At 40.7% G+C, this 27,997-nt stretch overlaps 2 protein-coding genes, 2 non-coding genes and 1 pseudogene across 9 annotated transcripts in view; 2 read left to right on the top strand and 3 right to left on the bottom strand.

Annotated features, from left to right (window-relative positions):
- The window catches only part of LOC121021098 (myomegalin), a 48,975-nt gene extending 44,631 nt beyond the window's left edge, over positions 1-4,344 (bottom strand). For 4 of the 6 annotated variants that reach the window (XM_040461319.1, XM_040461321.1, XM_040461320.1 and 1 more), the window contains exon 1: positions 4,093-4,344. The gene's annotated coding sequence lies outside the window, so the exon portion shown is untranslated. The remainder of the gene's footprint in view (positions 1-4,092) is intronic. The other 2 variants (XM_040461322.1, XM_040461323.1) reach the window with 1 other exon arrangement.
- On the bottom strand, positions 31-433 carry LOC121021101 (60S ribosomal protein L35a-like; annotated as a pseudogene).
- A 135-nt stretch (positions 4,345-4,479) lies between the features above and the next one.
- FCGR1A (Fc gamma receptor Ia) overlaps positions 4,480-27,997 on the top strand; it is a 29,288-nt gene continuing 5,770 nt past the window's right edge. The window contains 4 exon segments of the mRNA XM_040461326.1: positions 4,480-4,846; positions 24,413-24,474; positions 24,879-24,899; positions 25,637-25,891. Of these exon segments, the coding sequence (XP_040317260.1) occupies positions 24,444-24,474; positions 24,879-24,899; positions 25,637-25,891 (307 nt within the window). The 5' untranslated portion in view covers positions 4,480-4,846; positions 24,413-24,443.
- Positions 5,285-5,356, top strand: TRNAE-UUC (transfer RNA glutamic acid (anticodon UUC)). The gene has a single exon. It is a non-coding gene; the product is annotated as a tRNA-Glu (tRNA).
- Positions 11,342-11,412, bottom strand: TRNAG-CCC (transfer RNA glycine (anticodon CCC)). The gene has a single exon. It is a non-coding gene; the product is annotated as a tRNA-Gly (tRNA).

The raw sequence follows: 27,997 nt of genomic DNA, 5'->3' as shown, positions 1-27,997 counted from the left end.
TCTTTCCTTTCTTTCATTTTGTATTTTTTATAAATCTACACCTTTATTTATTTACTTTTCAGTTAGTTTAAATCCTTGAGGGGTACAGCATCACACGGATTCTGTGGCCAATGGCTTTAGCAGGAAGGTTGCTTCGGAATTTGGCACGAACCATGCCATTGTTTCCATGAGCACAAGTTACTTTTCCCCAGATTGCTCTGGTTTTATTCAGTTTGCCACCAGGAGTCACTGTGTTGTTCTTTGCTTTGTACATATAAGCACATCTCTTGCCTAGATAGAATTCAGTTTCATTCTGAGCATAAACACGTTCAGTTTTAAGAAGAGCTGTATGCTCCCTCTGGTTCTGGAGACCCTGCTTATAGCCAGCAAAAATGGCTTTGGATCACAGTCTTCCCGACATATTTGTCATTTCAGGAGTCCTGTTCCCAGCAGGCCTCCAAAGGTTCCAACATGGTGGAAAGAGAAAGGCCTTGCCTTTTTACTTTCTAATGGTGATTTTTGATGAGCAGAAGCTTTTAATTTTGATGAAATTTAATTTCTTTATTTTTCTTTTACTGTTAAGGTATCTTACTCTAAGACATCTCTCCTACCCAAGACTGTGAATATATTTTCCTACATTTTCTCCTAGATGCTTTAATATTTTAGTTTTCAGCTCTAGAATCTATGATTCATTTCCTGACCTCAGCCCAACATTTAATCACTTTGGCTTAAGAATCTTTGGCTTGTTTGCAGATCACCAACCTCCCAGAAATTTTTATAACCTTTGATGTAAAAATATTCATAATAGTTTCCTGCTCTGCTCTTCACTGACTACATATCTTTGTGTTTCTATCCCTTATTCCTTCTTTTGCCTCTCTTTCCTTCTCTCTTCTCCTCCCTACATCTGAGAAAACCAGAAATACCTAAAGCCGAGAAGAAAGATCTGATCAATCTGTGCTTAAGAGCACAGGCACTGGTTTGTAAATCTGATTCAGCCCTTGTGTGGCCTTGGAAAAGCTTAAGTAAAGTAACTTAAACTTTACGTGCCTGAATTCTTTCTGCTGTAAAATGGGGCTAATAAGAGTAATCTACTTCATTCTGTCATTGTTGGCTGTGACTGGATTTAGCAGCTACTCAATCAATAATGTCATTATCTAGTAGAATCATCATCCTCATTGTCATTATCCTCTGCACTATTTTCAAAAATCATCATTCTGATATTTTGCACCTTAATTAAATCATGGAGTACTCATGCTGCTGTGTTTTGCATGATGTCTGTGAAATTTTTTTTTTTTAATGTTTATTCTTGAGAGAGACAGCATGATCGGGGGAGGGGCAGAGCAAGAGAGAGACACAGAATCTGCAGCCGGTTCCAGGCTTTGAGTTGTCAGCACAGGGCCTGATACAGGGCTCAAACCCATGAGCCCTGAGATCATGACCTGAGCTGAAGTCAGACACTTAACCAACTGAGCCACCCAAGTGCCTCTGTCTGTTTTTTATATCAAAAGTTCATGCCTTTTTATTGCTGAATAGTATTCCACTATATGAGTACACTATGATTTGTTTACCAGTTCCTGATAATGGACATTTGAGTGGTTTCTAGTTTGGATTCTTGTGAACAAAAAACACTATGAACGTTCTTGATACATTTTTTTTTTTTTTTTGGTATGGACATATGTTTTCAATTCCCTTGGAAGAATATCTAGGTGAAGAATTTACATGAATAAAGGGATATTTATGTAAATTTATGTTGAAATGTATAAGAAACTGTCAAACCAAAATGGTTATGACATATTCCCACTAAAAATCTTCACCAAGATTGGATGTTTTCAGACTTTATAATTTTAGCCATGCTACTGGGTGAAGTATCTCAATGAAGTTTTAATATATATTTCCCTGGCAATTAATGATATTGACTACTCTTTAATATGCTCCTCGCCATTAGTATATCTTCCTCTCTGAAGTGCCTATTTAAGCTTTTGCCCATTTTTAAAAATGGGTGCTTCAGCTTTTAATATTGATTATAGGAGGTCATTTTATATTCTGGAACAGGGTCTTTGTCAGATATGTTTTGTGAATACTTTTTCCTAGTCTGCAATTTATTTTCACTTAATGGTTATCTTTTAATGAGAAGACATTATTATTTTAATTATTTTATAATTTAATATTCAATATTTTAATATTAATGTTAAAGTCTGATTTAATATTTAATTAGACTAATGTTAGTTTATTTTTAAAGTTTATCTATTTTTAGAGAAGGAGAGAGTGGGTGGGGGGTAGAGAGAGAGAGAATACCAAGCAGGCTCTACTCTGTCAGCACAGAACCAGATGCAGGGCTTGATCTTATGAACTGTGAGATCATGACCTGAGCCAACATCAAGGGTAGGTCACTTAATTGACTGAGCCACCTAGGAGCCTCTAGTCTAATATTACTTTAATATTTTAAAAGTCTAATTTATCATTTTAATACTTAATACTATTAAAATCTAATTTGTCATTTTTCTTTTTTACTTATCTTTTTGTGTAATATTTAGGAAATCTTTGCTTACCACCAGGTCATAAGGAGATTCTCATGTACTTTCTTCTAAAACTTTACAGTTTAGTGTGTGTGTTTTGGTCTATGATCCAATTTAAATTAGCTTTTGTGCATACTGGGAGGTAGGGAATGCAGGGTTTTTCACTATGTAGATCTCTAGTTGTTTCAGTACTATTTGTCGGAATGATCCTCCTTTCCCCACTGAATGGCTTTAGTATCTGTTCTTGGAAAATAATTTGGCCAGAGAGGGTGGGTCTATTTTAGGGTGGGTCTATTTTAGGTGTTTCAATTCAGTTCCATTTCTATATATAATGTGTCCTTCTGCCACTCCCATACTATCTTGTTTATAGTAATAAACAGCTTAATAGTAAGTCTTAAAGTCTTCCAGGTTTGACTTCACACAGCTCAATAAATTTTGAAATGTATACATACCAAAGTAGCCACCACGCAAATCAAGATCTGTGGCTGCTTAAGTTGTCTCCTTTCATTGTAGGACATATGCCCTTACAGATTGTGGCTGATCCCTTAGCCAAAGATCCTCTATTACAGCCCCCAGGAAAAAGAAATCTCCAGTTACCTTTAGAGCTGATGAAAAAAAAAAAATGTCTGTAACACTTAACCATGAATATAGATTTTTCTTGGGGGGAAAAAGTTCATTTTCCAGGCCAATGACTATTATTTATGACCACGAATACAATGGTTTGCAATTTTCTGTTCTTTGTAGGGAGATAAAGTCCCAGGGAGGGCCTCTAACTTACTGGACTGATAGTTGAGTGTTAAAGTTGGTTAAACTTTAAAGTTGGTTAAAGTTGAAGGCTGACTTTGGAATTGACTTTTATTGTGTTAGAAAAGATGAGGGGGATGCTGAGGAAAGGTGTAGGGAAGAGTAGGTTGGAACTAGAAAGGTGAATTTTGGGTCTTGCAGTGATTGTCAGATTTTGTAGAAAGAGGAATTTGGGGTATGGTAGTAATTGTCAGATTTGAGGAAAGAGTAACTTTCCACTAAAACAAACAACAAAAAAACTTTCGTGGAAACAACCAATACTTAAAGGCCTCATTTCTCTGAGGCTTTCTCATTTATACACATCGTCTTTCTTTCTCATTTTTGTAAAAATGGCGGGCTTCATGGGTTTTTTATGTAACTTTAAAATTGTGTATTTAAATTAAAAACTACTAACATTAAAATATTTATCATGAAAGTCCTAAATTCATCTGAAATTCGACCGACAGTGCATTTAAAATAAAATAAAATGGGCAGAACCTAAGAGACACACTTACTTGGCTGAAGTGCTGTTCCTGGGTGTGTGAGATTCTCAACCACAGTTGCTTTCGCTAGTTTTCCCCACACCCGAAAGTCCTCATCCAAAACTCATCAGACACTGCTTCCTTCGCCAAAAGATTTTAAAGTAATCTTAAAGTACGTGCTTTAAAAATAAACCTGCCAGGTGCATCCTTGGAATCCACAAGAAACCCAGGGAGAGACGTTCAAGGGCCAAAAGGAACTCACTGGGAGCCGGGCCAAGGCTTTGGCTCCTCTCCCCCTCCCCGCGCCCCCCCCCCCCCCCGACGGAACTCACCTTCACCAGCTACGCGACACCAATTTCATCTTCGGGCTGTTTGCAGAGGAGGAAAGTCGCGTGGAGTTCCTCCCTCCCCTGGGCTCTGTTTCCACCTCTCCGTCTCTGTCTCCTCCACGACGGTTCGGGAGCCTAACACTGGACAGGGCTGAAAGGCGAGGCTGCCCTTCTCCTCCGGGTCCCTCCCTCCCGGGCGTCGGGGCAGCTCAGTCGGGCCGGGACGTTACGGCCCGCGGGTGACGCCCGCGGGGCCGCAAGTTCGCCGCGTGCATCCGCGTGCACCGCGCAGCTGCGCGTCGCCCGCGCCGGACACACTGAATCGACGCCGCCGTCGGGGGGCTCATCCGCAGGCCGCACGCAAGGGTGCGGGGCGCGGCAGACGGAGGGAGAGGGCGCGGCGCGGCGCGCCGAGGGGGCCCGGCCTTGCCCCTGACCCTGGAGGCCGGGCCCGGAAGAGGCTAGTTTGACGGGCAGAGCCCAGAAAGCTTCAACGGCGGCCCAGCCCCGGGTCCCGAGGGTAAAGGCCCCAAACCCCGAAGTCCTAGTGGAGCGGGGGTCGCGAATGGCGTCATTCTCCCCGCCTGTGTCGGGAGAGTCGTTTGCCCGAATCAGCAAGCCGGTTGTGTGGCTCCGAGACGGCAACTAACAAAAGCAGCAGCAGGATTTTCGGACAAAGCGGGCGTGTGGCGTGAGGGGAAGGCCGGCGTCGAAGAGCACTCTGTTTGGGCCCTGAGCGTGCAGAGCAGCAGCCGAAGTAGGTGGAAAGTGCAGGCGCTGCGGGCTGGGGGGGGGGGGGGGGGCTCAAGTCCAGTCCAGGGCCGCCGAGCCTGCCTCGAAAGCCGTCTCGGTCCGCGCCGCCTCTGTCGCTGCGTCCCAAACTTTGGGGGGATGTTGGGGACCGCGGGGTCTCAGTCCGGGCGCCTCCCCTCCCGCCTCTTCGCGGCGACCTTGTGTCCACACGCGGCCACGGGTGCGGCCTGGACGGGGCGACTTGTGGACCTGGCGGGGCCCCGGGGCGCGACCGCTGTCCCGCACAGTGTAAGGTCTTTGTTGTGGGGCACCTTTTATAGAGGGAACGGCCTTAGGGGATAATTGCTGAGAGGGCGCGAGTCACCCAGAGCAAGCAGACAGGAAATAGCCACCGCTTAACGCGGAGAGTACTTGTGTTTCTTCAAAAGAAGCGGCTGGCAGCTCCCTGGTGGTCTAGTGGCTAGGATTCGGCGCTTTCACCGCCGCGGCCCGGGTTCGATTCCCGGTCAGGGAATGGGGTTCTTCTTACTGGGCTGCCCCCCCCCCCTCACCGGGAGCAGCGAGTTTTGCTGTGATTTTCCCCCAAATTGGCGGGAAAATGGAGTCAACTATTCATTGAGGATACAGGCCAGAAAGCAGAACTACTAGGTGAAATGGAGTGTGAATTTCAAACTATCAATGACACTACCCACGAACCTATAAGCACCAATTATAAGCCCCCACCTGTATGACACTTCATTTCCCCCCTCTCCCCCACGTTTAAAATTAACACTAGAAATTATCAATCTCTTAGACATAATTTCAAACTTTACTTACCATCAAGCAACCTCTTCATAGTCAATTTCCCCCATGGGCTTTAAGTCCACAAGAGACAAACTGGAAGTATTTCAGAAATCTTGAATCGGGAGTATTTCAGATATCTTGAATTGAATCTCAAATTGATCTGTTCTGGTATTTACCTTTTCTTCCAGGTAAGATTAGTCGCAGTAAAAATTAAGTCTGCCTTTTTGCTTACCGTGGTCTCACCAGTTCTAAATTCTGTGGGTATGGAGCTGTTGCTTGGATAGTTTCATGGGCACATTTCACCTTTAGGAACTTTGGAAAAGTTGTGCACAGGAGGGTCCCTAAATCCATCTTTGGAAGTGTTGGCAGAAATAAATGAGCACTTCAACTTGTGAAGACTTAAAAGTGGTTGGAAGCAGAACAGATTTTTAAAAATCAGAGAGTTGTTTCAATAATTTAATTTTCATTTTGATGGCCACTTTATTTTTTTGAAGGAAGATAAGACTTATTTTATCTTTATTTACTTATTTTTTAAAGTCTATTTTGTTATTTTTAGTAATTTGTACACCCAAATGTGGACTCAAACTGATGATCCTGAGATCAAGAGTCTCTTGCTCCTCCAACTGAGCCAACCAGGCGCCCCCATTTTACCTGTTTTATGAGGACATTAGTGGAGGGAAATTGCTTTGTTGGATCAGTAATTTTTCTATATTTTTATTTCTCTAAAGGAAATTTAATGATAATAATAAGTTAATATAAATTATAATAAAAAGATTAATAAGATTTAATAATAAAATTACACATCTTACATTATCCACATTGATATAGTTGGCCTATGCTGGTCATGTATTGCGCACTGTATAACATTACCTGATGAGTTATGTTCAACTAGGTGGTAATACATACCATAATGCAGCTATTTATAATTCAAAAAAGGAGGTAAAATGGGAAGGTGTTGTGATCTCTTAGTGTAGTCCTGAGATCAACTGAATTTATACCATGCTCTCACATACTTTAGAAGACTATGCTATAGTAAAATGACATACCTTAGAGCCAGTGGTTGCCCGTTTCCTGACCCAGCATGATATACAGGAGTGACCATAGGGGGAAAATGGCCTTTTGAAGGACTTACCTAATATATCTCTCTTATTGGAATGACATGAGAAAAGTAAAGGGAAGGTTCATATGGAAAAGGAAAATTGTCTGCTTTTCCCTCTTTCCCAACCCTTAATACCCAATGGGGGAGCAAATACTCTGATTCTTCACGTATTAGGATAGATACTGAGCTTCCTTTTTTTTTTTTTTAACTTTTTTAACGTTTATTTATTTTTGAGAGACAGAGAGAGACAGCATGAGCAGGGGAGGGGAGAGAAAGAGGGAGATACAGAATCCAAAGCAGGCTCCAGGCTCTGAGCTGTCAGCACAGAGCCTGACGTGGGGTTCGAACCCACAAACTGCTAGATCATGAACCACGAGATCATGACCTGGCTGAAGCCGAACACTCAACCGACTGAGCCACCCAGGCACCCCTGAGCTTCCTTGTCTGATGGTTGAGGACACACTATATTAAAATATTATACAAAGGGGTGTGGCTACTGCTGCCCCTTTTCTATCTGAGCATCAAAACCTGCCGCCTGGCTGGTGTCAAGGAGAGCCTCCAACCCTGCATCTATTTGTCTTTTTTCTGGCTCTCTCCTCTCAGAGGACTTGTAGCATCAGATTCATTTGGGGAAGTTTGGTTAAGGTTGTTTTGTGCTTAGCAGGAAAATCTTCTAAGACCTTGAATTGACCAGTTTACTGGGATTCCCTCTACTGGGGCATAAACCCTACCAATAACAAATTGTGATTATATACATGTTGCCGCTTTTCATTGTATACATATCTCCCTCAGGAACCCCCACACCCACCAGGGAACCTAGGTCATTGGCAGAATGAGATTTGGGAATTCTTTGGTCCTCTGGCCAAACACTACTAGTAAGTGCTCTAATTCCATCACTTTTGAAATTATACTCACCATAAATTAAATACTGTTTATTTTGGAGAGTTTAGTTTGGGGGCAATGGAAATTATTGCTTTAATGTTCTTTCTGTACTTTTCAAATTTTATCCATAATGCAGATTTTTCATCAAAAAGTACGGAGGACAGAAGACAGTGGAAGAACAATTTTTACCATAAAACAAACAGGCCAAACTTTGTTAGGACTTGCAAGTTTAGCTTTACAGTGGTGGCTTCTGTATAGAAAGAGTTCCTTACTTTGTGCGAAAAAGCAGTTTTTTTGTTTTGCTGTTTTTCCTTTTGGCTGCCAGAGGGATTAAGTATTGTCAGAAGGACTTATCTCTATAGTCCCAAGAAACCTCACTTGGCAAGCAAGCTACTGAAAATTGGTGGGGTATATCAGTCACTCTTCCTGGCAGAGATCTGATAACACTGCAGTCAGAGCCATTGAGAGTAAAATTCTTGACTTGCCAGTCAGTATGACATTATTTATACAGTGAAACTTTGGACATCAGCGGGTTTAGCTACTCATGCTAAATTTTGAGCCATCCTCTGGTGCCAAATGTCACCATTTGCTACATTTGCTACAATGGGAGTTTGTCCCATTAGCACTTTATTTAATACATGACAGTGCCCTGGACAGAAGAATCCCCATTAATACTTTAAGAGCATTCATAGTATAATCATGCAACTCATTGATTTCCATTAAACATTTGCACACCTGTACATTGATTTGGTATGGAAGCCATACTCTTAACTTTAATTTCTTTTTCTTTTTCTTAGAAGTTTTACCCAAACTCTGTCAGTTGAATTCACACTCTGTCTTATAGGAACACAGACCAAGGAGTTGAATACTTGCACTTGACCGGTTACACAGCAGCCTGGAGACCATTTTATCTCCTTGACAAAGAGCTCAGGGAGAGCGAGGAGGTGTGACTAGTCTGTGAGGCCCATTGGAGCAGTGAGGAGGCTTCTTATTGCCTGAGGTCAAGGGTGAGGGGTAGAGAGGGATGGAGTGGGGGCCATGGGGGAGCAGTCCCACTAAAGTAAGCACAGCCTGTTTCCTTGCTTTTGGTTTTAAGAGGTTATCCACTCAGTCTCAACAAACTTAGTAATAGCTAAAGCACCATTTAGGTGGCTGCTTTCAATCCTTCCTTGTCACTGCTCAACCTCCAATTGTCTATCAACATATGGGGACTATCAAAAGGTCCTTACTCTCCTTTTCATAATGACCACTTAGGGGAGATCATCCTGGGGAGCCTTCTCATATCCCCATGCACCGCCTTTTGTCTTTTCGTGGAGAAAGTACTGGGACTTTACTGCCTCTGCACTGAGCACCAAATTTATCATGCAGTCTAGCAGTCCCTAGGCAGTAGTAGATTGTGTTTGTCACACTTCTGTAGAATTGACCAGTAAGGAGACAACAATCTTAAATGAACTGAGGTAGTTACTACTTAGACACACAGCATAAGCAAGTGTAGTATGTTGTCAGCTGTCCACATCTATAATCCCATAGCAGGACACTATACTGGAGGGATCAAATGACAAGAAAACACAAGTGGTGGCTCACTGTCATGAAGGAGCTAATTCCATATTGCTGTCAAGCAGTTTGATAGCTTGTAGTTGCATCCTACAGGGGTGGAGGCAAGGTGGAGATTTCCGGGTCTCACCAGAACCAGGGAGACAGGTGAAACTGCCTGCTTATAGTTTGCCCCAGGACAGGCAACCTACTACAAGAGATAAGTGAGAAATAGCCATACAGTAGCACCTCACAAGACTGCCTATCTTTCCATGTTCCAAGGGGATATTCAGCCAAGATTTGGGTCAAACAACATTGAACCTTGCCTATGTGGCCCATGTGGAGAAGTACAGGGTCACCAGAGTGCCATAAAAGAGCCATTCTCCCATACCTCGAGCACTGAAAAGGAGGTTGGCTGGATAGGATATCTGTGATTTGCCCTTCTTTCCCGAAGTTTCTTGAAAATGCTGCTCCACTGTTGCCTTGCTTTCTATGTTAGTGCTTATCTAATTCTGTTGCTTTTGTAACTTATTTCATAGTTTTGCCTAGAGCACCTGAGGATGTTTTCTTTATTTTTAAAGTCTAGTAGTTTTACTGTGGTGGTGTTTTGAAGTTGATCATCCATGGTCAATCCCTGGTACCTGATGAGCCCTTTCTGTGTGCCTTGTCACATAAGCAATGCATCATTTTCCTTTCTATAATAAAATCAAGTCTCCTAGGCCTGATTCCTGTTTAGAGAAAAATCTTAAAAACAAGAAATTATGTATCACATTACAATGTTTATTGGACAAAGACAAAGATTCTCAGACAAGTTAAAACAAAATAGTAAAACCATCCTGATGATTTCAACACAATATTGCCAAGAAAGGACTTTAAAATATCACCATCAGTTTACAACAAACGTACAAAGACATAATGTAAGGGTTAAATTGTAGTGTAGCCCTAACTCGTAGCTTGAAAAGTAACAGCTGTTTTGACACTGAAGGTCAAGAGATAACAGCCGTGCTTTACACTTGTAAATCACGCTTCATACTCTTGTAAATCAGGCTTTACCAATGAAGGAAAACAAAAGCTCAAAGAAAAGAGCATCAGAGGCAAGGTCAAGGAGATCCGCTGGTTGCAATTTAGGCAGAAAGTCTAAAATAATCACCTCATTCAGCAACTGTTTCTAACTCATCTGGCAACTGTTCCTAACTCATCTGGGAACTGTTTCTCTGTTCTGTTCCCAGGTAATGATAAAACGATGTGATCGGCTTTAAAAACTCTGTACCCCGGCTGTTCGAGGCCGCACTCTTATCAAGAGTGTTGGTCCCAATCGGTTGGCTTTGCCTCTTATTGTAGTAAACTTTGTTGTGATTGTCACTGGTGCCCATAGCATTCTGTTTCAGGAGTCGTGTGGATGCAACAATAATATCAGAATAAGGAAACCCTTAAACATGAATAAATTTATTTTTAAAGAGTGAAATGTTGCTGGTTTGAAAATAGATTTTAAAAACTTAAATTTTAAGCTATTCTTAGATGAAAATGAATCACCCGCAGTCTCCAAAGCAATCACGCACTTAGTGCCCTCAAATGGGAATCCTTTGAAGGAGCGTCCAAGAGGTAGAAAACAAACCCGGATCAACCGTTCCCAGAGTCTTCAGTTCTTTTTCCCTTATTAAAAGTCTACTTTAAGGGCTAACACCTGTTGGGGCGCACTGCCAGGCACGCTGCATCCTCGCCGGAACAGCCACGCGCCCGCGGGAGGCGTGCAGGTGGCGGCGGCTGATGACGTGAACCTACGCGTTTACAGCAGCTCCCCTCGGGTCCACGCGAGTTCCTCCTCACCAACCTCCACCTTTATTCATGTTCAGGGGTGTCTGCGGGGCCCCGTGGCTATTGTCCTCCCGGGACTTTGGTGTCTCGATCCTCGCTCTGCGCTGACACGTGGCCCAGCGGCCAACCCAAGGCCCAGCACGGGCATCGGTGACCTGGTAGCTTTTTGGGTTCTGCGGGGCCTCCAAGGGAAAGGCTGAAAGTAACTGTGGTCTTAGGTCCAAATTACAAACCCTTTCGCCCCGCCCAGACACTCCCACTTTCAAAGTCAGACTCACTAAATGATTGCTGAATGCCAAGCACTGGAGCAGTAACAACCCAGACCTCTAAAAGACCGTATTTGCCTGTGCGGTGTAATTTTGTGGGATAAACTATAAAGGAAATTACTGCATTGGCCGGGAATCGAACCCGGGTCTCCCGCGTGGGAGGCGAGAATTCTACCATTGAACCACCAATGCCTTCCTGCACCGTGCATGTGAAGTTTAGATGGCGTGTCCAGAAAGACTTAGCAATAGTTGTAAGAGGTTTTTTTCAAGTGCTGGCTAATAGCTATTAGCTATTAGCTATGGGTTTTTACAGGCAACTTATACTAGACAAAACTATCAAAATATCTGATTTGTCTGTGCAAATTCTTAACTCTGAAAAAGGCTCTTTCAAACTGCATAACAGACTCCAATAGAAAAACATAAATTCATCCAGGTTCCTTGTTTCTGTTCCTAAATCTTCAGTTATTAACCTCAAACTGTTGTTTAGTGGTTCCTGAAGGTAACCTGGTTACTTGGGAAGGTAACCTAACTTGTAGGTGAGGTAAGTAAAATTCCAATCCAGGAAAGAAATAAGAATCAGAACCAGAATTAGTAACCAAAAAGAGAGAAAAGGACAGAATCAAGATAGATATAATGAAGAAATAAATTTTAGTCCATGTAGTTAATTCTTTGTAGCTTTTTTTTTTTTTGTAAAAGAGTAATGATCAGTCTTATAATCATTATAATGTGTCTGCTTTTTAAGGTGTATAAAACCTTAGCATGGATGGATATATGATATGAAAAGATTAGTAGTATTAAGTTTGCATTTAATGTTGGGAGAATCCGCTTTCTCAAGTTAATAGGCTTTGATTTACTAGCTGTATGAGGAGTAGACTATTTTATTTTATTTTTTTAAACTGAGTTGAATCCTCAGCAGCTTTTTTTTTTTTTTTTTAAGTTTATTTTTGAGACAGAGACAGAGCATGAACGGGGGAGGGGCAGAGAGAGAGGCACAGAACCGGAAGCAGGTTCCAGGCTCTGAGCCATCAGCCTAGAGCCTGGTTTCGGGGCTCAAACTCACGGACCGCGAGATCGTGACCTGAGCTGAAGTTGGACGCTTAACCGACTGAGCCACCCAGGCGCCCCAGGAGTAGACTATTTTAAAGAAATACTTTATGTTGAAATATTAATATAGTGGTCTTTTGTTGAAGTTCAAATAATGGAGAGATTTCTTTCTTCAAATTTCCCTGGGAAAATTAAACTGAAGCGAGGAACCTGGAGAGCTCCTCCACACGTTGGGACTAGGAATCATTATGACTTTTTGAAACAGGAGCACAGAGGTGCAATGATGCCTCTCTTGCTAGAAGAAGGCAAGCTAGGTGGAGGCCGAGTCATAAACTTGAGCTCAACAAGGAAAACAACCATCACCTCGACCTTGAAGAGCTTTGGCTCCCTCTGCCCTCTGCCCAACGCTCAGGACACACACCGGCTCTGGCCAACACGCTTTCAACTACCACCTGCATCAACCAGGGGTACATTTATCCCCACATCTCTTTTGAAACTACAGATCTGCATCTCCAACTCACAACTCCTGATTTACAAGTCACTGCCTCATATGCATCTCAGAGTAACAAGTGCTAAAACTCAAGGCACCAGGGAGTTCCCTGTCAGCATCACACACCACCCTCTGTACCTCTAAGATCAGACCCAGGCACGGTGTGTCCCAAAATGTAGTAGTGCATTATCTCGAATGTTTTAGTCAATCATCAAAACAACAGCCAAATCTGTTCCTGCCCCTGCATAGTACATTTACCCTCACCCCAACCATCCTATTGCCCAAATCAGATCTTGCTATTCTTTTTGGATAAACTCTTCATCCTTCCAACACAGAAATTTGTTCCTAGTATAATTAATAAATAGTGCTTAAATTTATTTGGCTTTCTGTAGGCTCACTGCCACTTCATTACTAAACTCTTCCATCTATCACCTCTTCCTTCCTTCATATAAGTAGGTTAAAAATAATTGGCCCTCCTACAGCCAGTCTACTCTACTCCAATCCATTTGCCACATTGCATTCTGATCACTCCATGATGTAAAGCTGGACATACCTGTAGCCTAAATCCACATCACCCACCACAGTAGCTAACCAACAGCAATCCTCCCTCTCTTGGTCATTGGAGTCCTGGAGACCAGAGGAAGCGTTGGTAAAGAACTGTAGTGGTCAGCCCCTGGAGTTGGTGGGTTCTGGACTTGTAATGGCTTTGAAACACATGTACATGTTGCAGAAGCACAAATCTCTGGCAGAGATTGGAAATAAGGAAGCAAGAACAAAATGCATCACTGTGCTGGTAAACCTGGCTTTCTGACTTTGCAATTTCACCAAGTCAGTTTCCAGACAGCTGGGTTAAAGGCCACCAAAAGGCCCCTGTAGGAAGTTCCCTGCAGGAAACATTCTGAAACTTGGTCTTCTGGAAATTCTTAGCAGTCAAGCTTCAGAGGTGTCCGAGGAGCACAGGGGTCTCCACACAGGGACAATTTTGTATTCTTCAGCTGAGAATTTGTATCCTTTAGAAGGAGCAGGTCCCACCTGAGGTTCTCATCCATCCCAGATCAAACTCCAGAATGGGCTGCTTAGTGTAACAGGGACTGTGTGTTCACCGAGTCCAGGTATGGACAGGTAGCTCCATTTCTGTAAAGCCCAGGAGATGAAGTCTAAGGACCTATCATGGGTTGTGAGAGAAGAAACCTCATCCAGTGTTGGACGCATGTTGGATGTGTTACAAGCTGAAGAATGTGGGTGCTTCAACAGCCAGCCTCTCATCTTCCACCTGAGTGTGCCAACTTTGGTTGCAGGCCAATACATATAACTGTTTTTCTTTTCTTTTTTTCTCCACCACAGTAATTCATTCACCTCTACTTGAATCTTTACTTCAAAGGCAAGTCTGGTCTATGCAAGGATCCAACAGACAGGGATCCAACTCACTGCAGTCATTTGACGAAAGGGAGAAAAAGAATAAAATGGGCAGCGTTTGGGGAACAAAAAACTATTAAAAAGTGTGTCTACACAGTGACATGCCACCTTGGGACTGAGACAGGAATGTGATCATGGAAGGATCAGTGCTCAGCATGAGGTGCACAACTGTTCCTCTAGGGTATGGAGTAAGTTCTGGTGTGTTGCTGGGACATGCATCATTGGGAACTAATATCCTTGCCACAGTTGTGTGCAGAACTTCTGATATCATGACATCACCTCCTAGAATATGAAGAATAACTTCAGTGTGTTTCTCTCTTTGGAAATTGGTTTTGGAACAAAGCCAGAAGATTTCCCTTCCTTGTCGTGCCTGTATTCTTCTGATTTTCTGTTGTCGTGATACATGTAAATGTATCCGTAGGAGGAGACTTGAGGAACATAAAGAATGTCTTACTCTCTCCTTTAGATTGCCATTCCATAAACTTTTCTTGAACTTCCTATATATTACATTGGACCAGAAAGTTGAGAAATTGGGCAATAAAGAAATTTCTCTCTAAAAGTCACTACACCATGAATGGTCAAAATCATACATTAAGTTAACTTCAGGAACCTAGTATCTGAGAAGTCAGTTGTTCCTTTTGAATGCTAATTATTTGTCTTTTCTAACTGCTTATCAGACAGCTACAGTTACTTTACACATAGATGAGTATTCACTTTCTGCCTTAGGTGGGCACAGCAAATGCAGAATAAAAACTGTTCAGAACGAGAGAGAAACTGAAGAGTGGGCCACGTGCTAGGAAGTGCTAGAGCCAATCCAACTTTAACAGCTGACCACTCAGTTAACAGCTGAACACCCTGATTGACCACTCTTCACAAATGAAATCACATCAAGTGATAATGTGGATAATTGCCAAAGCAGAAGCATGTCCAGCTTATCTCTACTCTGTCCAAAATGGCAGCTCCAGAAGGCTGAAAGTGCAGGACCGTATCAAACCTCTGTTTCTTTGCTACATTCATAGGAAACACGGTAATTTTGGGGATACCCAAACAAGTAGGACAGAAATGGCCATCCCCAGTTTTGGTGTTCTGAAAAGACAAAACTAAGGGGGTGGAGGTTGGGGGACAATGTTGGAAGTTTGATGGGGTGGTGGAAGACTGTTCCAGACCAAATACCTCCTGCTGTTGGCCCAGTGATGAGGGAAGCAGTTGGCATCAGAGGAACCACATAGATGAGCATTTGATACACTGTGGGAGGCAGAGACAAAAGAGCAGCAGAAAACTGGGCAAGGCGGGCATGGAATTTGGCACCACCATCTATCCATCCCCATGCCAGAGGCAGTGTCATCCTGGGTTCTTTCTTGCGGTCTCCCTTGACGCCAGGCAGTTAGTAACCGAGGATTCACCTATGAAGCAGTTCTGACTTCAGTGCCAGGGAATTTTCCTAAATTAAAACATGACAGTAATCACACACAAATTGAAAGATAAGGTATTTTTAAAGGTTTATTAGTTTATTGTACCTTTACAGTTGGAGGGTGAAGAAGAAAATATCAAAGCTCTTTGTCTAACAAAATGGCTCTTGGAGATTAATCTACATATCGTTACCCATGATAACCAAATAGCGTAAAAAGCAGTTAAAAATGGATAGTTATATCCACTAGAGATATTTACTGAAGTCATGCTTTTTGCCTTAAAGTCTATTAATGTAGCTATCTTTTGGTTAATGTATTTAGTAACGCTCCTTTTCTCTCCTTTTGTTTTCAACCTATCACATTATGGTTTTGGCATGTCTCTTGAATACAGCATATTTATAGTTTTTTTTTTTAAATTAAGTCTAGCAATATTTATTTTTTACTGAATAATTTGGTCTACTTACCTTTAATATAATTGCTGATATAATTAATTTTAAACCTATCTTTATTTGTTCTATTTGTCCTCCTTGTTTCCTGTTTTTCTTTCTCTCTCTCTCTCTCTTTGAATTAGTTATCTTTTAAACTATTATAACTTTTTTATTGTTTTATACACTTTGCTTCCATTTTTCCTTCTGTTTTTCATTGTATTTCACTTTGCTTCTATTCTTTCAGTGATTAATTTAGAAATTATAATCTTAATCTTTAATTCTTTTTCTTTTTTTGGTTAATTTTAGTCCTTAATTTATCAAGCATAATAATAATTATTCCATTTCCCTCATCCTGAACAGTATATAGACATTTGAATACTTTTATTCTATTTAGTCTCATCTACATATATGCTGTTATCCTTTATTATAGTTCTGAGTATTAAGTCCCGAAGACAATTTACACATTTTTATACGATTAGTGTTAGATTTATCCATGTATTTATGGCTACCCTTTCTCTTTGTTTCTTTCTGTGTGTGTCTTTCCATGTGGAATAATTTTTCTTCTGCCTGAGAAACATCATTTAGAAATTTCTTTTGTGTTAGTCTGCTTGTGAAGAACTATTTCAGGTTTTTTTCTTCTTCGGTGTTTATTTTACTTTAATTACTGAAGACTATTTTTATTAAGTATGTAAGTCTAGAAGGCAGTTAACTGTCTTTCAGAACATAAAGGATATTTGCATTTGATTTTTGTTTCTCAGAAGTCAGTCAACGGTCTGACTGCTGCTGTTTTGAATGTAATGTGTGTGTGTGTGTGTATGTATCTCTATATATTTATATAGAGATAGATAGATATATAAAATAATTTTTGTCTCTTTTTTTATTTTCTACAGTTTTACTTTGATTTCTCTAGTACTGGTGTCCCTTTACTCACCTTGCATGGGATTGGTTGGCCTTCTGGAATCTGCTGATTTGTGTCTTTCACATTGTCTGGAAAACTCTCAAACATTGCTTCTTCAAATATTGCCTTTGCCTTGTTTTCTGTCTCTTCTCCTTCCGAGGCTGTAACCAAAATTCAAGGTATACTTTCTCACTCTATTTTTCCTATTTTTTGTTTGTGTGTTTAATGTTACATTTTTTTTCTTGCCCTACATTTTGAATTTTTCTCCTTCCCCGTATTCTGCCTTACTAATTTTCTCCTCAGCTGTGATTTCTCTCTTCAGCTGTGAACTCTTCCACTGAGTTCTTAATTTTAGCTATTTTTATTTCATTTCAGAATTTCTTTTTTTCCCTCGCCAAGGGAAGAAAATGTTTCCAGGAAGAGGAAAGGATCAACTGTAAAATGTTGATAGATTAGATTAAATGAGGGTCAGAGTTGACCATTGGGTTTAGCAAAATTAATTTTTGGCAGCCTTGACAAGAGCAGTTTCAGGAAAGTGATGGGAAGAAAGGTATGATTATAGTAAATGCTAGATGAGAGACTGAATATGTAAGTGGGACAATGGCCAGACCATATATAAAAATAGAATTCTGAGCCACATCTGCAGCAGCCAGCCCTGGAGACCAATCTGTTATTTATACTAACTAGCCCAGGAAGTCAACCTACAAGTCATAGTCAGTCTACAAGTCATAGTTGTAGAAAGTCAAAATGTTGTCTCCAGCAAACAGTTCAAGAAGTCAAACAATAACCCCGGTAACAATTGGCCCCAATTGTGAGATTTGATTAATAAGACAGCTTCCCTAGTTTTTGTTCATGCTTCCAATGAGACCAACCAGAGAAAGCCAAATATGCCCTCCTAACCAACTATATAGGACCCCCTTTCCCACCTACCTACAGCTTCCCCATGTCATAGCACTTGTTCCATCAAGTGCCTACAAGTGACAGGAGTAAAGATTTAAATAAACAGAAGCTGAATCAGTACAAGAAAGTGGTTTTGCTGTCAAATGACTATAAAAGTATAGGATCGACTTAGGATTTCAGGCAAGCAACAGAAAAATTCTCCACTGGTTTTTATCCTAGAGATGCTTTTGGTGATGACCCTACAGCAGGATAATCCTGGGATCCTTTCCAACTGTAAGAATATATTAGACTGAGAGGACCCAAGAAACCTAATTTCTGGCACTCCTGACCATGACAAAGCCCATATAACAGGTCTGTCCATGATTTAATGTTGAATCTGGGAATGGTCATTACCATTCTTTCCTATTTGAATGGTCATCTCATTTCCTGCTTCAAAAATGATATCCCCCAAATATATATCTATATCTGTATAGATATCTATCTATATATCTGTCTATAGATATATATCTATGTATCTATATATATATCTATATCTATAGATATCTACCTATCTATATAGATAGATAGATCTATATATAGGTATCTATATCTAGCTGGCTTTAGGATTGTAGTCTCAATATTTAGGTGGAAAGTAGTCTCCAGAGACATCAGACACAATTAAGTATATGGATTGGGAATCAGGAAAGGAGGATTGTTCTCTTAGGAGATAGAGAAATTGATAGAACAACTGAAATTATGCCATTCACCCCTCATGTCCTGTGTAGGAGGGAAATTCTTGCCTTACTTGACCCATAGACCACAGAGAGCCTCCACCAATAGAGCTACCAAAATGAAACATAAATTTGCTCTGGCTCAAAGCATAGCTGAAGTAGTATTGCATCATAAAATGATCCTCAGACATCAATTTCACTTGTAGTTCCTTACCACTACTCCAGTCTGTCTCCTCTCATAGGTAACTGCAAGGAAAATATCACCATCATTCATCACTAATTCCTCAGAATATTAAGGAATCACCACCACCAATAGTATCACCAATAGTAAAGTTCTGAGAAATTCTGGATTCTGTTGTCATTAAGGAGGTCATTTCTTTTGCATAGAATGTTGAAAGTTTTGATAGTATTCAGATAACATCTTAGATTTGCATTAAGTTGAAATAGTCTGAGGGAAAAAGTGATACAATAAAGCTCCTATAGGAAGCTCCTATAGGAAGCTTCTATAGGAAATGTTCTATACATTAGAATTCCATAACAATGAGTTTTGGTAATATGTTTTTGCTACTGCCTAGAGCATGAAGTTGGTGAAAGGATTTTTCTTTAAGTTTTCACCCTGGTGATGATCTTTATAATTTCTTATATAAAATATGCATGATATACTTTTAGGAGAATCAGTAAAGAATAGAAATAGCATGTAAAAATTCTAAACCATGAGAAGAGGGAAATGGAAAAAGAAAAACGGCATATAGAAGAAAAAACTCCATATAAAAAGTCAAGGAAATTTTAAAATTTATCAGTAATTGGTAATGAAAATATCATGAGTCCAAACTTATGAAATGCAGCAAAAATAGCAGTGATTACAATAAAAAGAAACTCTTATACTTTTATATTAAGTGTGAGGCTAGCAATCCCTATCAAACTAACTCCAGCATTCTTCACAGAGCTGGAACAAACAACCCTAAAATTTTCATGGAACCAGAAAAGACCCTGAATAGCCAAAGCAATCAATCTTAAAAAGAAAACCAAAGCTGGAGGCATCACAATCCCGGACTTCAAGCTGTATTACAAAGTTGTAATCATCAAGACGGTATGGTACTGGCACAAAAACAGACACTCAGATCAGTGGAACAGAGTAGAGAACCCACAAATGGACCCAAAAATGTATGGCCAACTAATCTTTGACAAAGCAGGAAAGAATATCGAATGAAATAAAGATAGTCTCTTCAGCAAATGGTGTTGGGAAACTGGACAGAGACGTGCAGAAAAATGAACCTGGACCACTTTCTTATACCATACACAAAAACAAACTCAGAATGGATGAAAGACCTAAAGTAAGACAGGAAGCCATCAAAATCCTTGAGGAGAAAGCAGGCAAAAATCTCTTTGACCTCAGCTGCAACAGCTTCTTACTCAACATGTCTCCAGAGGCAAGGGAAACGAAAGCAAAAATGAACTATTGGGACCTCATCAAAATAAAAGCTTCTGCACAGCAAAGGAAACAATCAGCAAAACTAAAAGGCAACCGACAGAATGGGAGAAGATATTTGCAAATGACATATCAGATAAAGGGTTAGCATCCAAAATCTATAAAGAACTTATCAAACTCAACACCCAGAAAACAAATAATCCAGTGAAGAAATGGGCAAAAGACATGAATAGACACTTCTCCAAAGAAGACATCTAGATGGCCAACTGACCCATGAAAAAATTCTCCACATCACTCATCATCAGGGAAATACAAATTAAAACCACACTGAGATACCACCTCACACCTGTCAGAATGGCTAAAATGAACAGTTCATGCAACAACAGATGTTGGCGAGGATGTAGAGAAATAGGATCTCTTTTGCACTGCTGATGGGAATGCAAACTGGTGCAGCCACTCTGGAAAACAGTATGGAGGTTCCTCAAAAAGTTAAAAACAGAACTACCCTACAACCCAGCAATTGCACTACTAGGTATTTATCCAAGGGATGCAGGTATACTGTTTCAAAGGGATGCATGCACTCCAATGTTTGTAGCAGCACTATCAACAATAGCCAAAGTATGGAAAGAGCCCAAATGTCCATCGATGGATGAATGGATAAAGAAGATGTGGTATATATATACAATGTGGTATATATATTTTGGCAGTCAAAAAGAATGAAATTTTGCCTTTTGCAACTACATGGATGGAACTAGAGGGTATTATGCTAAGCAAAATTAGAGAAAGACAAATATCATATGGCTTCACTCATGTAAGGACTTTAAGAAACAAAACAGATGAACATAAGGTAAGGGAAACAAAAATAATATAAACACAGGGAGGGGGACTAAAACATAAGAGACTCTTAAATATAAAGAACAAACAGAGGGTTACTGGAGGGGTTGTGGGAAGGGGGGGTGGGCTAAATGGGTAAGGGGCATTAAGGAATCTGCTCCTAAAATCATTGTTGCACTGTATGCTAACTAACTTGGATGTAAAATTAAAAAATAAATTATAAAAAAAGTGAAGGCTGAAATTAATAGCTTTAGCATGAGACTTAAAATTAGTAAAAGGACAAAATAAACCCAGAGAAAGGAGGAGAAAGAAGATAATAAAGATAAGAGCAGGGGTGCCTGGGTGGCTCAGTCAGTTAAGCCTGCCTCTTGGTTTCAGCTCAGGTCATGATCTCACAGCCCTGAGACTGAGCCAAGCCCTGTGTTGGCTCCATACTGGGCATGGGGCCTGCTTGAGATTCTCTCTTCCTCTCTCTCTGTTACTCCCCTGCTCCCACTTGCTCACACATGCACATGCTCTCTCTCTCTCTCAAATAAATAAACAAACAAACGAAAAATAGTTAAAATAGAAAAATCAAGATACAATAAGTAAATTTACAAAATCTCAAGTTGGTTCTTTGAAAAGACTGATAGTGTTGACAAACTTCTGGTGCAATTTATGATGAATGTAAATGCAGAAATCTCAAGTACAAATCACTGGCAACCAAATCATTAATAACTAAAAATATAGAATAAATCATGCTGAAATTAGATTTACTCAGGAATGTAAGAGTATTTTTTTAACGTTTATTTATTTTTGAGGGACAGAGACAGAGTGCAAGTGGGTGGTGGGGCAGAGAGAGAGGGAGACACAGAATTCAAGGCAGGCTCCAGGCTGCGAGCTGTCAGCACAGAGCCTGACAGGGGGCTCAAACCCACCAGCCATGAGATTATGACCTGAGCCAAAGTCAGAAGCTCAACCAACTGAGCCACCCAGGCATTCCAGGAATATAAGAGTATTTTTAACAATAGTAAATCTATAAATATAATTAGCCACATTAGCAAATTTAAGGAGAAAAAGCACATTATCTCAATTTATAGAGTAAAAGCATTCAATAAAATTTTTTTTTAATTTTTTTTCAACGTTTATTTATTTTTGGGACAGAGAGAGACAGAGCATGAACGGGGGAGGGGCAGAGAGAGAGGGAGACACAGGATCGGAAACAGGCTCCAGGCTCTGAGCCATCAGCCCAGAGCCCAATGCGGGGCTCGAACTCCCGGACCGCGAGATCGTGACCTGGCTGAAGTCGGACGCTTAACCGATTGCGCCACCCAGGCGCCCCAGCATTCAATAAAATTTAACATCCATTTGTGATTTAGCAAACTAAGAAATAAAGCATTATTTCCTGAAAAATATATATATACTCAAATCCTATGGAAACATAACCATATAAGGATCAGAAAGGAAGAAATAAACATTAGAAGATCATATGAATATCTATAAAAAAGACACAAAAGAATTTGATTAGTTTCCTCATTAAAAAAAATGTTTATTTATTTTGAGATATATTTTGATAAAGAGACCGTGTGAGTAGAGGAGGAACAGAAAGAGAGACACAGAATCTGAAGCCGGCTCCAGGCTCTGAGTTGTCAGCACAGAGCCCAACATGGGGCTTTGGCTCATGAGCTGTGAGATCAGGACCTGAGCCAGAGTCAGAGGCTTAACTGACAGAGCCACCCAGGTACCCCTAGTTTCCTCACTTGCAAAATGGAGACGAGAGTGTCTACTCATAGTTTATTGTGAGGGCTAAATAAAAGATATAGCAAGCATATTTGGCTGGCACATAATAAACAGTCTATAAATATATGCAATGATGATGATAATGATAGCAGATAATCAGACAACATCTATCTAAAGAAAAAAATGTACTTTTCTTTGGACTGAGCAATGTTGGTTCTAGGAATGTGTCCTCTGAAAATAATAAAAGATAGGTACTAGACTATTCATTGCAGTGCTGGTGATAACAGTAAAACATTGGAAATAACCTCCCTGCCCATTAAGAGAGGTGGTGAAATTATGAAACATCTACACAGTGGAAAACTGAAGATAAAATAGTGTAATAATTATGAATATAGGCTTTGGATGTAAGTTTCAGTGAACTGGGACCCCCTGAGTCCTTCCTAGACCTTTCTTCCTTGCTTTTGTGTCAGTCAGCTATTGCTCTATAATAATCTCAAAAAATCAGTGGCAAATAATAGTATGCCTTTATTTTTCAAAGTTTGCAGGCCAGTTTGGGGAACTCTACTTCAGGCTATGATGGCCAGGACAGCTCTGCCTCACAACATAGCTGGCTAGTCAGAATGTGTTCTCGTTGTGACAATCACAGAAGCACAGGGGGTTTCAGAATGAGCACAATGCTGTTTCTATCCACATTTCATTAGGCACCGAAAGTCATGTGGATGAGCCAAAGTCAAAGGTCAAAGAAGTATCCTTAGCCTCTCATGGGGCTGTGGAGGCAGTGCTGATTGAGGAAGGGGGAGAAATTGGGGCCAGTAATTGAATCTACAGCATTATTTGTCATCATTTTAATTCTCTGTTGGTGAGATTGCTACCCAAGTCCGTGTTTGCACTCATTGGACGCATTCTAGTTTCTTTAGTTTTCTTTCTTTCTGAATAGAATACCTAAAAATCCCTCTATATCTAAACAACTCTGCCTTAGGAACCAACTCATTTTGATAGCATAGAGCTTCTCCCCATACTCTGAAGCTCCCCTGTTAGGGACATTTGCATTCATGTATGTGAGTTATTTTTCTTCTCTACAGCATTTACATTAAACAGTTAATTTTCTTTGATGTAGCCAAGATAAACACTCCAAATTCATAATGTCTCTCAGGGAGTGGCTTTAAAAAAATAAAAATGGGACATTGATCCTGCACGTATTCCCAGAGGAATAGAGGCTGGATTGTAGTAGGGGAGCTCTTATAAATGAGTTACTCATCACGGGTCACATACAGGTCGATATAGAATAATCTGGATTCAAATGATAAAATTTTAGAGGTAGTGGCCAGTCTTTGGAGCAATTTTAGAAATGAGGGTTTGCTGGGGTGCCTGGATGGCTCGGTCGGTTGAGCATCTGACTTCAGCTCAGGTCATGATCTCATGGTTCTTGAGTTTGGGCCCCGCATTGGGCTCTGTGCTGACAGCTCAGAGCCTGGAGCCTGCTTGGGATTCTGTGTCTCCCTCTCTCTCTGACCCTCCCCTGCTCGCACTCTGTCTCTGTCTCAAAAATAAATAAAGATTTATAAAAATAGAAATGAGGATTTGCCATATTTTAGACTCAAATAATTAGTAAAGGGAGAATACAGTCAGAATAGAATATCAATAAATAAAATATCAAAATAGAATATCAATAAATAAAAACTTTAGTCTTTCCCTTGAATTCCGAGAGTTTCATAAACCCCAAACCCAGAGTTTCAAACTAAGGGAGATAGGCTAAGAAGTTTGAGAACAAGGAGAGAATGACTCAAGAATTAAGGATGTATTTCCCAGAAAAGGAGTGTGATGCAAGTGGTCAGAAGAAGCAGTTTCCTTCCTCTTTTCTAATCTTGGCTTCAGAGCCTCCAGCAGAAACTCTTCAATGTCTTGCATGTTACAGATTTCACTGTTCCCATCAGCTTGGAAATAACATGTGGCTCTTGACGGCTCTGCTTCTTTGGGGTAAGTTGGGCTTACAGGGGATAGCTAGAAGGGTACTGGCTCTGGCTTTGGGGACTCAAGATTTTTTGTCTTCCTTTGGTATCATAGGCTAGAACTCATAAGTATGGGGACAACCGTATTTGTGCTTCCATGGTTTATTCATGCTTATTATATCAAAAGGATGGGAAGAGAGACTTTGAGGTAACATTAGGCCTGGAAGCATCATGTCAAAATAAAGCCTCATTAATAACCATCTATAGGCTGTTCAATGCCACTAGCACCTGATTTGGGGAAAGGGAATAGAGAAAGACTCAAGAGACTTAACCTGGCCCCTCAGAGTCTACGTTAGTTTTGTCTCCTTGATTCTCCCTTCCTTGTCATCTCCTGCTGACCAATTTATGTCCCTGTTCTTTGGTCTCTTACAGTTCCAGCTGGTGCGCAAGCGGGTGAGTAATCTTAAACTCAATTTCTCTTCCTCTGCCACATCCCTGCACATCGGTTTTGTTATCCTGAAGAAGAGAGTATCAGGAGAGGATAGAAAGAAGAGGGAATTACAAATTATGTAAAATCCTCTATATTTAGGGTATGATTTTGATAAAATGCTGGGTTTTAAGGTTTCTACAATTTTCTGCAAAAGCTTTGACCTCTGAACTGAATTGCCTACGTGTGTACATAATAACAGGAAAAGGCCAGAATTGCAAAAACATAGAAGTAGCTCTGCTGGGTTTTTCCCAAACCAGTCCCTTTTAGGAAAAAGCTGAGTGCTTGGTTTCTTCTCAGAGAGAACCAAACAGGTACCAATGGCTTTGAAATGAGGAGTTTGAGCCTTGGTTTCTGATGCAGATGCTAATTAAGGCCTGAGATTAACCCTCAGAGACAGTATAGCCCAGAGTATAAGAGAACCAGCCCCAATCAGCTTGCCTTAGTTTACTAATAAATTAGTCATTTATTTCTCAGGAATCCCAAATCTCCAACAGCCAGGTGCAGATTTAATAACATGAACAGAGCTCTCTGCATGGGGCCTGGACACTTGCAATGGCTGGCTTTTATAGGATCCCACTTGCTTATTTTTCCATCTCATCTAAATACATATTTTGTCCTTGTGCTATCCATAAAACCTTACCAATTGTTCAGACTTTCCTTTTGTTCCACTTGTTTGTTGTTGTTGTTTATCCCCAAGCAGACCTTACAAAGGCAGTGATCACCTTGCAGCCTCCATGGGTCAGTGTATTTCCAGAGGAAAACATAACCTTATGGTGTGAGGGACCCCATTTGCCTGGGAACAGCTCTACACGGTGGTTTCTCAATGGCACAGCCTTTCAGACCTTGACCCCCAGATACAGAATCGCTGCTGCCAGTGTCAGTGACACTGGTGAATACAGGTGCCAGACAGGTCTCTCAGTGCCAAGTGACCCAGTACGGCTGGAAATCCACAGAGGTAAGTATGGCATGGAGCAGGAGAGCTGGAAATCACAAGGTCTTCCTTTGTGTTTTCTTCTTTCTGGATGCCACATGTATGTGTTTGATTTATTGGAGTATGTATGAGTCTCAGGTCTATGCACCTACCAGGTGAAACTAAGTCAAGACACTCAGAAAATCACATTAGGGTCCTTAAACTGTGCCCCAACAGCACACCAACTGGGACAGCTGTGAGCAGGGTGTCTCCAGTAAAACCTAGACTCTAAGGTTTTATTATTTAAAATTATGTAACTTTGTTGAAAAAGTTATGCCTGCACATAGTAAATAAGAATTCAGAGAAATGAACAATGATGAACAGTGAAGTCTCTTTCCCATCCCAAACTCCTAGTCCCACAGTCACCTTCTGTAGAAACAAAACTGTTAATATATATAAACTTAAAAAAAAAAGTGGTTGGTAGACTACTCTATATACTGTCCTATCACTTGCTTTCATCACTTAAAATACCTTGGAGGTCTGTTTAAATCAATAGAAATCTGCCACGAACTTTCAAATGTCTGCCAGTATGGCTGTGCTGTAACTGATTTAGCCATTCTCCCTTTTACTAAATTTCTGTGTTTCCAGTTTTTTGTTTTTACAAGCAATGTTGCAATACACATCTCTATACATATAGCCTGGGACACATTTCATAGAATATCTGTAAGATAATATTCTGGGCATGAAATTACTGTGAGACTTGAAGCATTTTAAACAACAATGGATAGAAGAAGGGGGAAAAAAAACCCACTACCCACTTAAATCTGTAAAAGGTTTCTATTTGTTAAGAAATGGAAACTGCAATACTCTTTAGGGCAGAATGTTTCATTGTCAATACAGATCATTCAAATGTGTTCTTTTGTTAATCAAAACCATCAAGATAAAACTTCTGTGTAATTGATAATGTAAAACTTTATGCTTGGGGCAGAATTAGATTAATGTGGACTAGGTTGCCTTTGGAGGAAATGTGTTTTAAAATACTGGGAATGTCGGGGCTCCTGGGTGGCGCAGTCGGTTAAGCGTCCGACTTCAGCCAGGTCACGATCTCGCGGTCCGTGAGTTCGAGCCCCGCGTCAGGCTCTGGGCTGATGGCTCGGAGCCTGGAGCCTGTTTCCGATTCTGTGTCTCCCTCTCTCTCTGCCCCTCCCCCGTTCATGCTCTGTCTCTCTCTGTCCCAAAAATAAATAAAACGTTGAAAAAAAAAATTAAAAAAAAATAAAATAAAATAAAATACTGGGAATGTGAGAGGAAATGCTAGGTGTTCCTCATGAGTCTCTTTGGACTCTGGGAATCAGATCTCAGGCTACAGGTGTGAGGCAAGCCGACAGAACTGTTTTAGCAAGAGACTTTGTGTGTAGTTCAAGCAGAAGCAGTGGTGTTTCGTGGTTCAAGTGACAAAAAATGCAGCAGGGCTGGGAAGAGGCCATTTTTCTTTACCTCTGCACAGACTCCAGAAACCCCAGCATTGGTGACTTCTTGAGAATAATAGCTTTTACATTTTTAACGTTGTATTATATATTATTATATTATGGATCTCTTACATTTTAATGTAAATTTTTATTGAAGTATAACACACATACAACAAACCTTAAGTGTACGCCTCAGTGACTTTTCACCAAATAAACAGCACACAGAACAACAGAACATTTCCAAAATCATAGAAACTCCCTCTTGCCCATTTCTTTACAATTTTTTTTAATGTTTATTTATTTTTGAGACAGAGACAGCACATGAACGGGGGAGGGTCAGAGAGAGGGAGACACAGAATCTGAAGCAGGCTCCAGGCTCTGAGCTGTCAGCACAGAGCCTGATGCGGGGCTCAAACTCAGGAGCTGCGAGATCATGACCTGAGCTGAAGTTGGTCGCTTAACCTACTGAGCCACCCAGGTGCCCCAAGACCCTCTTGCCCATTTCTAGTCACTACCCCCAGTGATGACTTCTAACACCATAGGTTTTCGCCTGTCCTTTAACTTCTTCGTATAAATGAAAACGATATGGTAGGGTATGTACTCTTGTGTTTGGCTGCTTTTTCTCATGTTCATTGTGAGATTCATACATGTTGTAAAGTTGCAATTCATTTGTTCTCATTAC

Source organism: Herpailurus yagouaroundi, unplaced genomic scaffold (genome assembly GCF_014898765.1).
Source record: "Herpailurus yagouaroundi ecotype Mexico unplaced genomic scaffold, PumYag 254, whole genome shotgun sequence".
Lineage (NCBI taxonomy): Eukaryota > Metazoa > Chordata > Mammalia > Carnivora > Felidae > Herpailurus > Herpailurus yagouaroundi.
Note: the sequence above shows the minus strand (reverse complement) of the source record. Positions and strands in the feature narration are given on the sequence as shown.